The sequence below is a fragment of the Aplidium turbinatum genome, chromosome 18 (assembly GCF_918807975.1).
Source record: "Aplidium turbinatum chromosome 18, kaAplTurb1.1, whole genome shotgun sequence".
In the NCBI taxonomy this organism is placed as follows: Eukaryota; Metazoa; Chordata; class Ascidiacea; order Aplousobranchia; family Polyclinidae; genus Aplidium; species Aplidium turbinatum.
Window position 1 is genome coordinate 3305392 of NC_137489.1, and position 12522 is coordinate 3317913.

Genomic DNA, 12522 nt, shown 5'->3' on the forward strand with positions numbered 1-12522 from the left:
GAGTTACATTTTACATAAAAAAGTGGTTTAAAAATATTCAATTTGTCAAACTGGTCCTTTGTTAACATTAGTTGAGTAACCCTGGTCTACGTCAATGGTTCAAAGCCTCTACAAGTATGCGAAACTGTCAGGAATAAGCTTCTAGAGGCTTTTTCAGTAAGAGGATAAAGATCCCCCTAATTAGTTTGATTGATCGAATCTTTATCCTCGGACTGGGAAAGCTTCTTGCAGAGCTTAATCCTGGCAGTTTCGCATACTTGCAGAGGCTTTGAATCACTGACGCAGGCCCGGTCACCGAGATTGACAGAGTGAAGTTTCCGATTGCTGAAGTCTTGTTGCCGTGGAACTATTCCATCCATTAGATGCCGCTGAATGGAGAGCAGTCCTTAACGTGCGTTGCTCAAGCGCACACCCTGAGAGTCGAACCAGCATCGCTTGATCTTGAAGCTTCTTCGTTCCAGAAGTGACTTTCGTGCAACATGAGTGTGCTACAGCGCCAGTTTGTGTTCGTGAGCAAACGTACACTTTTTGAGGCCGATTCTGGAGTAAACTATGAACTGCTCAAAGGCAAAGATGCAATTGTCGGTAGCTGCGTAACGCTAAAGATAGGATGGAAGATGAGATTAAAGACACTATTTTATCATGCTTAATACACTGATAAATATTTATCACTGTATCAAGTCATAAAAGAATAATATTGTAAAGTGGCTAAAAATAACAACCTGAAACAACTTAAGCAGTAATCACAAAATCCTTACATTGAAAATATTGCTGTTTAGCTCAAAATTCTAAGTTACACACTGGGGTTGCGGCATATAGCTTACAAATGCACAAGCCAAAAAATATGCATATTGAATAAAATGTAAAATTGCCTTCCATCCTTTAGCCTTGCTCTACCGAGTCCAAATTACCATAAACTGTTGGGCGGATTGGAGTGGAGGCAAGTAGGGTTGCTGTAGACTAAAAATACGCTTTTTGCAATGGTTTTTATTTAATATATTTAACAAATAGTGTCAGTCAAGTAGTAACATCAAAAAATTCATAAACTCAATTTACAAAATAAGAGAACACGCATTGGCAGAAGCACACGCTTGAGGAGTTCATTAAAAGTTTAGCATACAAAGAGCTTTCCGAATTCCCACTATCATGGCCTTCAAAAAACAAATGATCATGCAGACTGATTGTCCTCATATGCAAACAGCTTACAATGTGCGGTTTTCAGCCAATGCAAAAGCTAATCAATAACAAACATTTGTTACTGCACAATAAATTTATAACTGGATAAGGTTGCCTATTGTGCAGACGCAAAGTTTCTTCATATATTTATACAGTATATATATATATTGCAGCCTCACGTATTGAAATATTAATCCAGGGAACCGGATCCTTTCTCACTGAAAGGCGCTTTCCCCACAATGCCTAGAGAATTTATTAATAGTCGATTGTAACAACTCAGTCAGGGTGAAAAATCTCCTTTTTTTGGTGTTTCTCATAGCCCAAAGCAGACGGCCGAGCGCTCCCTATTAGCTACCACCAGCGTAACAACTACGCCCAGTACCTAATAACCTACGCCCAGCGAGGTTATTAAATAGTACATGATATGCGTATTAGAAAGTTACTAAAAAAAATGAAGACGTAAAAGTTTATTTCGACCTTATCTGGTCACAATAGGCGCAATGTGGATAAAATTCAATGGCCAAAAATATATAATACATCAGCAGCGCTACATTCCAACTACAGCATACTGCCTTTTCACACCTTTGATGATGTTCTATTTAGGGATGTGCCGATTACAGAATTTTTGCCGATGCCGATTCTTTGGTTAAATGATTAAAGCTGCTTTTAGTTGGCGCTCTACAAGTGGTTGCGATTTTGTTACAAGTTGCTGCCTTTGAAATGTCTAAAAGCGTTCACTTTGTCGCCTGCTCTAGAGCGTGATTTTTTATGGTAGTTCTTCGCTTCTTGCGCGCTACAAAGTGGTGATGACACGCGTTTTATTTGTTGCGGAAATCAGTGAAAAATCGCCATTGCTCACAGAGTGCAAAATAAACGTAGCTTAATGCAGTGTGCAAAATAATATCTTGTGCGGTTTGCAGTATTTTTCTCGCAGAATTCAAGAAGGTGCCAGAAACAAGAGAAAAAGACTAGAGTGTAAAAGAAAATGAACGCAGCGGTATTGAATATACAAAAACCTTTAAAAAACTAACACACCAGCCTTGCATTCAAAGTGCATCAATAGGCGAAAAAAGCAAAACATCTTGTGAAGAAATTAGTATTGTTTTCGAATGCAGAGTTGCAGCCAATCTTGTTGCTTAGCAAACACGTGAAGATTACCGGGTAGCTGGTTTGATTACGTTTGCGCAATCACACGATTGTTTGTTGAACGCATTAAGCGTAATAGGCCTATACTTGGAAGTGTCTTCTCTCTGCTTAGTAAATTAACATTAAGCAACTTTCAGTGACTACGAATTTTACAACGATTAAACAATAATTTCAAAGAACATTTCCGCTTTTTAATATTCAAAATTAAAGGCACGTAAATTAAAATGCAATATCATCAACTTTTCTCCAGTTGCTGTAGTAAATCTGTTCCGTTGAGGCGTAAAAATATTGCCACTTGTGCTAAAAATTCGTTCGCTTTCGATGGTGGTGACGAAAGCAATTTATTTGCAATTTTGCTCAGCTCAGGAAACATAGTATTGTTTGCTTTCCACCAAATCATTTCTCTTCTTGCTGCGCTAAAAATGTCTGCATTAAGGTATATTCTACAGATCAATGAAAGCTCCCTAATTTTGCCGACTAGAGCTGGGACAGCATTTGGCTGTAACATAGTCCGTTTCATGCGTTGAACAAACAATCGAGTGATTATTGCGCAAACGAGGTAATCTTTTTTCACGTGTTTACTAAGTGACAAGATTAATTCACTGCAATTTAGCGTCTGAAAAGATATAACTTGCTACTTCACACGTTGTTTTCCATTGACGCCCTTTGTTTTTTTAAAAAGCGTTTTGAATCTTTCAGACAGTTGTTCTCATTTTCTTTGCAGTTTATACTCCCTCGCTTTTTCTCTTAACTTGCTTTTAGCGCCTCGCATACTGCAAGCCAATAACTATTACGTAATAATCCATTTTTCCTTTAACTTCTAACCGCTGTGTAATCATTCAACTTTTATATTTTATCTGGTCTGATTTTCTCTTTGAACGTTTTTCGTCATTTCAAAGAAAGAAAGTATTTTGATCTCGTGCCTACTAAACAAGAGTTTACAAAATGGCGGACAATCGTCATAATTTAGAGTTTTAGACTACCGCTCTCCGAATGCTAGTTGACGCTAATGCGGTTGTTCAAAGAAGCCGTTCTTTGATCGGTATTTCCACGCGCTTGCGCTACTTTTGATTAGGAAACTTTGATAAAGAATCGGAAAAAATCGGCAATTTTTTCCGATGCCGATACCTGCCGATTCCGATTAATCGGCACATCCTTAGTTCTATTGGTACTAGTCATAAAACTATAAAGCAGGGACAGGGCCACTTGTACCGGAACCAATACAGTATAAAAAACTGCTTTACAGACTGAACAGAGGGCATGGGCGGTTCAAGCCTCAGATAACCTCGAAAAGTTCACATTTGAGATATGATTTTACATCTTAATTGAAAAATTGTGACTCAAAATTTGACACTACAGTCTACAGAGTTCGCGTTTCTCGGTCCATGAGGCTGGGCTCATCAGTATCGCACCACTAATTCATGCCACATCGTTCTCAACCGCTGCTTTAGTCAGTCAATTGGACCTTACGTTTGTGGAAAGAAAACAACTGAACTAACTGTCGCCAAGGATAGTATGGCTACTGGCTAGTGTGGAGGCTACACCGGTATCGTTAGCAAAACACAATACTCGCTGTTCTATAGTGAGTAGTCAGGTAGTGCTGATGCCAGGAAGATCGCTCCTTCTCAACACCACAAAGTTCCCTACACGTCATAGCGACGTAACTTCACAATTGCATGCAGTGCGAATGAGCAAAATAAAGTGACGTTATACAAATTCGGACAAGGCAACGCATATCGGCTCCATGAGGTGAAAGATCATGATGACACATTAAAGGACTATGCAAGTTGAAAGCAAGCGGGTACGTACAGTCTGTTAAGTGAGCGCAGATAAATAACAATCTGTGGCATACTGATCTATGGGCAAAGACTAGATTTGCAACGCTTGAACAAAATATCAACAAGTGACTATTGCATTGGTGGAACAATATGACGATAGCACATTTGCTTAACAAAAATTACACAACCAACAAAACCTCATTTGTGGCAACAAAAATAAGAAATTTTGTCAAAAAATTAAGAGCATAACTTGGCTATCACGATGTTGTCACACTGGATTTGGCTTTGTCGGCCCACTGCTGGAGCGCTCTCTGGCGTTCGTCACGGTCGAAATACCAACAGGTGACGGCAAATCTGAGAACGAAAATCATGTTTGCTGCAGAACCTTGAATATAATTGTTGGAGATTTTTGGGGCTATTACATTTATCTGGCTAATCTGAACGTTATGCAGTACGGGCTCGAAATATGTGGAATTCTTGTAACAAAAATACAATGAATATGTTGTGTATCTTTTGTTAAAGCTTGAATCTTAAACTCTACACATAATGTTCACAAACTTTATCGAAACAAGTGCCAAGCCTGCGAATGCGGATAAACATAAGCAGTACACAAAGTTGCTGTTGAAGTGCTGCTGACAAAGACGGTTGACTGAAAATTAAGACTTACCGTTGCTTGTAAGTTGGTAACACCTCGTGCGGATTTCGTGAATCAGAAAGGAAAATACAAAGTCTATTGAACACCGGCTCACATTGAACTTTCACGTTTCTGCCTTTGAGTTGTGGGTATATGCACAAGCTGCCACCATCAACCTGAAAACAAAGCAGAGAGAGGTTCATCTAACAAGCAACCGAGCCGCAAAAGTTGCATTTTTTACTGTGTGAATGCTCTAAAGATTCCTAATGTAACGCCGTCCATCTCAAAATATACTTAACGTTTAGCTTATTATAACATACAAAAAATGTAATATTTTCTTTTAATATGGTACCACAGTCTCACTAACAAACTGTTTCAAGCTTTCAAAGCTCCCAAGAAATTGCTAGCTACCTCTGCATTCCAGTTTTTATTGATGTAGTAAAGACACGTAATACGGCGGCCATCACCGGCAGGATTGTCGACGTGACGTTTATAACATGCTCCGTCGCCGGGGTAACACGCGACCATCGGCTGGAAAAGACACATCGTGATCACTAACTTCTTATTTCGACGTTAGACCAGAAGAATCTAATCATGGAAAATTTCTGGTCTAGTGAGTGCTCAAGCCTTGTGCTAATAGCAAAGTATAGTAGTGCAGTATAAAATTAAACATTAAAAGTCAGAGTGGTACTGATGCATAGCTCAAGTTTGTTTGGATTTTGAGTTTCATGATATTCTTGCTTTTTCCCTTTAAAGTGTAACTTGGCAACGCACCTATCATTGAATTAAAAGCCGGGGTTGACTTCAAAGTCTTGGGTAGAAGACAAGCGTTGGTCGAGCAATAGATTTAAAACGATACAATCTCAAATATTAAATAACCTGATTGTTTTATACGAAGCCATATAAAATCATGCTATTTTATAGTCAAGCCAGTCTGCATAGGAGAGCGTCCTCTTCCCGTTAACAAAAAGCAGAACATAAAACGTTTTGGTTTGGGTAATATTTTCAAAAGCTCGTGTAAACCTGTTCAAATTACGCCAAACGTCAAAGAGTGCTTAAAAAAGACTTCTTCTTCGTCGTATGAGTCTTTGGGGCTGAGGGTCTATCTTTTTACCATCCCTAAATGTAAGACGAGTAATACATGTTCCAGTTTATTTTTTAACATGATTTGCGCTATGTTGCTGCTTGGTATTGTGTGACTGCTTGTGCTTAAATATGAAGCAAAACACCATCAATACTCAGCCCAGATAGCTCAGTTGGTTAGCGCGTGACTTCTGGAACGAACAAGCTTCAAGATCAAGCGGCACTGGTTCGACTCTCGAGGTGTGCGCTTGAGCAACGCACATTTAGGACTGCTCTCCATTCACTGGCATCTAATGGATGGAATAATTCCCCGGCAACAAGACTTCAACAATCGGAAACTTCACTCTGTCAATCTCGGTGACCGGGCCTGTGTCAGTGATTCAAAGCCTCTACAAGTATGCGAAACTGCCAGGATTAAGCTCTGCAAGAAGCTTTCCCAGTCCAAGGATAAAGATTCAATCAATCAATCAATACCTTTGTTCTCGATTCAATGTTCCATGACGACAATTTGCCACACAATTGCACAAGTTTGTCGATTTTTTTGCACATGATTCGAAGCGCTTTGCATCCTGTATAGTTTTCGTCAATCCACCGAATACGATCACCACGGACCCTTTCAGGACCTAAATTACTTCCTTGCTTCACAATTTCTCCATCAATAAAGTTTTCAGGAACTGCGTATATTGACATAATTGCTGTCCGCACCTGTAACAAGTCCAGCCATCATTTCACAGAGGTTTGAAAAATATTTGAGAAGTATAATTAATAGGCTAGTAAAATTAAAGACCATCTGAACTTCGGTGTGAAACTTTGGTGAAATATTTACAAGTTAGTTTTCAACTTCAGCAGTCAACAAACCTTTTTAGTTTCCACAGATAAGATACTCATTGTTATTCAATGCCACTACACTACCCAGCATGATGTAGAAGCCGCCCAGTCTCATTACGAAGTATTGGTATTTTACTTTTGTATTGGGTAAAAGTTAATAAACAACTTTCCTAAAAAAATGTATCTATCTATTTCAATTAAAAAAAACTTTGGCTTCCGCCACACAACAAAAGGTTTGTTCAATCGGCCAATAAATACAATCTATTATTTTTGTGGCACACATTGTGGTACAAGTTCCAGAATGTACTAAAAATGTTACCAGAAAGCAAAATGTAATCGAATGTGAAAAAACAGTAGCTTCCATATTTGTAGAAGTAACTTGCTTCTGAGGTGAATGTATTAATATAGAAAATTAGACTACAGTACATGACAAATACCCAAACTTAGATTCTAAAATACCAGTTGGGGGTACGGTAACTAAATATATTTTTAAAAAGTTAAAAGTGGTACAAACTCGAGAAAGGGTTGCACTATCAAAGTAAACCATAATCATTAACACTGGCAAATGGAAACAAACTTGTGAAGTACCTCTTCGGCTTGTTCCTTGGGCAAAAAATTATTGAGTGTGATCAGTCCATCTTTTTGCAAAGCATTGCACACAGTAGCTGCTCGTTTGTTGTCAGCTCCTGTGACATCTTCTGGTAAATAACTTTCTAACTTAACAGAATTGGAAGCTGACCATTGGTGTTGTTGTATCAGTTTTCGATTTTGCTCTCCTGTTCCATTTGCTGGTTGAAACAATGATACCGTAATTTGGAAGTTTAACTTTTATTATTAATTTAGAAAAGACACATTTAAATTTTTCTCTGACACATAAAATAGATTACTTTGTGAATCAGACAATGTTAAGAAAAATATTCAATTAACCAAAAAGATTTACAAAGTAGCGCAAAAAGAAAAAAGCACTCTTGGTAAACTTTCAAAAGACTTAACAATTTACAACAATACAATATTAGCCTAAACCGCAGTGTTCTAAAAGCATTCAAGTTCTTAAGTGGAGCTAATTTGAATTATATACGTTAATTTTGGCTTACAAGGTGATGGATTTGAAACTTCAACTTCTTTAGAAGTACTTGAGGAACTTGCGTTGTGAGAAACATCCCTCAGGTTCATGTTCTTGACGTTTTTCACAATCTCAACTGGCTGGCAAGTTTTCTTGTGAACTTTCCAATCTTTAGTTTGATGTGCTTTGCTACAGTAAGTCACTTTGTGGCAACGAGAACACCGTGAAAGGTTACTTATTTCACCACATACACGACAACTGTCACCAACAGAAACTGAAGACATTCTTGCAACAATTACAGAATAAAATAATAAATCTATCTATACATATATAAACATTAGATGATCCGTTAGGTGAAACAATTTGTAAAGGCTTCAGATAGTAATAACTATATTTGATTTAAACATTAAACATATTATAAAATTACAGAATAAATTATATATCTATCTATTAGGGTGATTCATAAATTGATTTTTTTTTTAATTCAATGGGGCACCCTCTTGTATCGTGTCAATACCTGAAAAAATAATCCTGTCAAATTTTTAGGGCAATTGAAAGCATTTTTAAGGTTGCTACCGACTTTGAAAGCTGCACATAATACACAAATGGGTCATTCCATGTCAACTCAACAGGGTGTGCAAGCTCGATCCTCTTAGATTTTCTTGAAATTTACACTAAAGTTTCATATTGATGTATAATGAACACAAAAAAAATTTCAGCTCATTATCTCAAGACGTTTAGAAATTATAGACCTTCAAAGTCACCAAGGTCCCTCAAAATGCCTTCGCATGTAAATTTTCCTCCGTGTTTGGGTCTTCATAACTTTTAATCTAAAGCATTTACAAAGCTGAAATTTGGTATTCTGATTAAGAAGCAGCCCTAGTTTTAATATCTACCACCGAAATTGCTAATTTTCAATTAGTTTTAGATATAGAACCTTTCAAAAATTGAAATTTTTTACATTTGAAAATTTTTTATCAATTTTTGATGTCCGCTATCTCCCAAACCAATAGTTACAGAACTACTATTTTGCATATCATTAATCTATACTAGTTGATAATTAACCCCCATGAGACTGACACCAAACAAATGTGAAATTATTGAAGTTTGGAGGGTGCAAAGATGAAGCCCGAACCATCTTTACACCCTCCAAACTTCAATAATTTCACGTCTTGAGATAATGAGCTGAAATTTTTTTTGTGTTCATTATACATCAATATGAAACTTTAGTGTGAATTTTAAGAAAATCTAAGAGGATCGAGCTTGCACACCCTGTTGAGTTGACAGGGAATGACCCATGTGGGTATTATGTGCAGCTTTCAAAGTCGGTAGCAACCTTAAAAATGCTTTCGATTGCCGCTGATCGCAGTTTCCGCAAACATTTTAAAGGGGTTAGGGTTGATCAGAGTTTCCGCAAACAATTTAAAAGGGTTATATATGGTTTAGGGTGTTTCCGCAAACAAACAAACTGAAAAGATCGAGAGAAAAAATAGAACAAAGCCGAAGTCGCTGATCGCAGTTTCTGTTTTTCCGCAGTATTCGCAAACATTTTAAAATTTCCGGTAATGATCTTGAGAGTTTGCCGAAGTCGCTGATCGCAGTCTCCACAAACATTTTAAAAGGGTTAGAGTTGATCGGAGTTTCCGCAAACATTTTAAAAGGGTTAGGAGTTAGGGTTGATCGGAGTTTCCGCAAACATTTTAAAATTTCTGGTAATGATCCTAAGAGTTTTTGTTTGTTTGCGGAGATTTTAAAATGTTTGCAAAAACTGCGATCAGCGACTTCGGCTTTTTTTAATTGTTTCTTTCGATCTTTTCAAGGTACGAACTGTCGGTACAAATTGTTCATGGTACGAATTACGGTAGGTTGCATCCGTGCTCACATGTCATACGTAATACAAGGACACGCCAGTACAAAGCCACCTAATCTAATTTTTCCTTAACACTCAGTTAAAGGTAAGGAACTACCTTTAACCTGTCTGGGTGCAACCTAGTTCGTACCTTGAACCATTCGTACAGTCAGTTCGTACCCTGAAAAGATCGAGAGAAAAAATTAAAAAAAGCCGAAGTCGCTGATCGCAGTTTAATAGCACAAAGCCGAAGTCTCTGATCGGAATTTCCCCAAACAATTTGAAACAAACTCGAAGGTTAGGGTTAGCGGAAACTGCGGTTAGCGGAAATTGCAAAACTGCGGAAAAATATTTGTGGAAACTGCGATCAGCGAGGGTTAGAGCATAGATTACTCTATGGTTATAGTTAGGGTAAGTGGAAACTGCGGAAAAATGTTTGCGGAAACTGTGATCAGCGAGAGTTAGAGCATAGATAACTCTATGGTTAGGGTAAAAGTTAGCGGAAACTGCGGGAAAATGTTTGCGGAAACTGCGATCAGCGAGGGTTATGGTTAGAGCATAGATTACTCTATGGTTATAGTTAGGGTAAGCGGAAACTGCGGTTAGCGGAAACTGCAGAAAAATGTTTGCAGAAACTGCGATCAGTGAGCGTTAGAGCATATATTACTCTATGGTTATGGTAAAAAGTTAGCGGAAACTGCGGAAAAATGTTTGCGGAAACTGCGATCAGCGAGGGTTAGGGTTAGAGCATAGATTACTTTATGGTTAGAATTAGGGTAAGGGGTAACGGAAACTGCGGAAAAATTTTTGCGGAAACTGCGATCAGCGAGGGTTAGGGTTAGAGCATAGATTAATCTATGGTTAGGGTTAGCGGAAACTGCGGAAAAATGTTTGCGGAAACTGCGATCAGCGGACTTCGGTTTTGAGCTATTTTTTCTCTCGATCTTTTCAGGGGGAAAATTTTTAAATGATTGCGGAAACTGCGATCAGCAACTTCGGCTTTTTTTAATTTTTTTTCTCGATCTTTTCAAGGTACGAACTGACGGTACGAACTGTTTATGGTACGAACTAGGTTGCATCCAACCTGTCTACTCATCCTTTTAGGCTCATTTTTCTAATATAATCTTCCCTGCTTACTATTTCAACTCATAATGCGACACTTCCATCAGCATGAGAGTGGATACTAGGGTGGTCCTTATTTTTCAATTTTGGAAAGTTCAACGTCTGACCCTGCTAAAATGTGCTACTAGGCACAAAAACACTGTGTGTGAAATATTTTTAAAAAATATTGATGTTTAGAGGTTGCCCAAGACCAATGAAAAATCACCATACACCACCCCAATAGACGGAATGTTGTTCGGTTCATCATATTTAATTTACACCATTATTTTTCATAAATGAATTTCTAACAATGCTTTCTTATTTTTTAAACAGATTGTTAAGCTAAGTAGAAAATAATGGCAAGTGTGTCTAAAAGTCGAAAAAAAAGTGTACCTTCTAGATCAGTGGTTCTCAACCGGGGGTCCGTGAAGCGATTTCAAGGGGTCCTTGAAAGTTTCCCAGTTTTCAGCATGATTGATAAATTGCAAAATTTAAAAATTGTTTGTGCTTTGTTTCGGCATTAACCTACAGTGATTCTCCAACTGTAAGTTGCAACGCACTGGTGCGTCGTTTGAAATTGCAAAGGACATTGCACAAAGATTTGGTTTCTTAACTAAAAAATATCATATCAATGACTTAAACCTTTTAATAAGGCTATGTTGGCTATCTCCTACTTAATTCTTTTGAAACAGCGGATTGTTGTTCAATGTTTAACTTAACATATTGCTGATAACATATTATATAGTGCCAAGCCCAATATATAGCTCATAAGTTATAACATAGTTTCGTCAATCTCATCAATCGTCAAGTGTGTTGCGTCATCTCGCATGGGTGAACTTATTGAAGCCGCTGAGCAAGATGCAGGTTTACAAAAAGTCAAAAACTATTGTAAGAATGCATGAACTACTGTAAGAATGAAGAATCTACGTAAAAGCCTGGATTCTTGCTCCACTTGCCGTTAAGCTCCCAACAGTGCCCTGTGTGTTTTGAAGAGCTTGGTTGATTATAAGTGCATCAATAAAGGCACTTCAATGGTGACGGCTAAGAAAATGGCTGCCCATTTGCGGTATTTATCGGAAGAGTTAGTGGGTCTTTCCCTGTTTGATGATGACATTCCAACAGATCTGATAGATGAGATGGTGCAAGCAATGTCCAGCAATGCCGGAGAAGGCCTAGTAAAACAGGCCTACATTAGTATTGGGTAACCTTGAAGGAAAAATGTTATGATCATTCTTCACAACTAACACAATGTAACAGTAGCACATGGTCACTCTTCAATAAACTGAACATTCCAGACTCTTCTTTCAACATCCAGCAACAGAGTGGGAGAAAGATGGTAATTTTCAAACCGTTAAAGCAACTGTAAAGTCTCTGACTGTTACAAACAAACATGCTGAAAGAGGAGTAGCTCTTGTGTAAGATTTCTCTGGATGTTGGACAAAAGATGAAGAACATTACAATTCCTCCTCTAAGTCGTTTGTGATCACCGCAAGAAATATCCACAAACCCTCAAAACAGACCTTAATGCAACAATGATTGGTTGGTCAATGGTCACCATGGCACTCTTGGTTGGCATATTGAATATACTTTCTAACTAAGGACATGGACATTGTACAGTATAATATCCTAAATTAAGGGTATTGGAAATATAGAATATCGGTATATAACTATATAATTTGCTGTGTTATCAGTACGATTTCTAAACTGAACAAAAACTTGTTGAACACTGTATAGTCAATAAATATATAAATATTTTGTGTTACTCTGTGATGGTTGATGTACTTCTGATGAAAATCTATGACGCTAGGACTTTAAAGCATCAATTTATTAATGGTCCTTCGCCAAGCAGTTAGCTTGGCCTCCT

General features: G+C 37.8%; 1 protein-coding gene across 1 annotated transcript; it reads right to left on the reverse strand.

The window, feature by feature from the left end:
- Positions 1-978: 978 nt before the first annotated feature.
- Positions 979-8018, reverse strand: LOC145787751 (prolyl hydroxylase EGLN3-like). Its single transcript, XM_082599562.1, has 6 exons — positions 7740-8018; positions 7234-7433; positions 6292-6522; positions 5146-5265; positions 4768-4910; positions 979-4454 (listed from the first exon to the last, which is right to left on the reverse strand). Exons 1-6 carry the CDS (start codon positions 7990-7992, stop codon positions 4358-4360), a joined length of 1044 nt encoding a protein of 347 aa, XP_082455688.1. The 5' UTR covers positions 7993-8018; the 3' UTR covers positions 979-4357.
- Between the last annotated feature and the right edge of the window lie 4504 nt (positions 8019-12522).

What these genes read in the sequence shown, in the direction of transcription:
- LOC145787751 (XM_082599562.1), bottom strand. Translation starts at nt 7,992, where the DNA reads ATGTCTTCAGTTTCTGTTGGTGACAGTTGTCGTGTATGTGGTGAAATA. An exon ending in AGTTTCAAATCCATCACCTT is followed by an intron (nt 7,434 to 7,739) that starts GTAAGCCAAAAT and finishes TGTTTCAACCAG; the next exon opens with CAAATGGAACAGGAGAGCAA. An exon ending in TTACCAACTTACAAGCAACG is followed by an intron (nt 4,455 to 4,767) that starts GTAAGTCTTAAT and finishes TTTCGTTCTCAG; the next exon opens with ATTTGCCGTCACCTGTTGGT.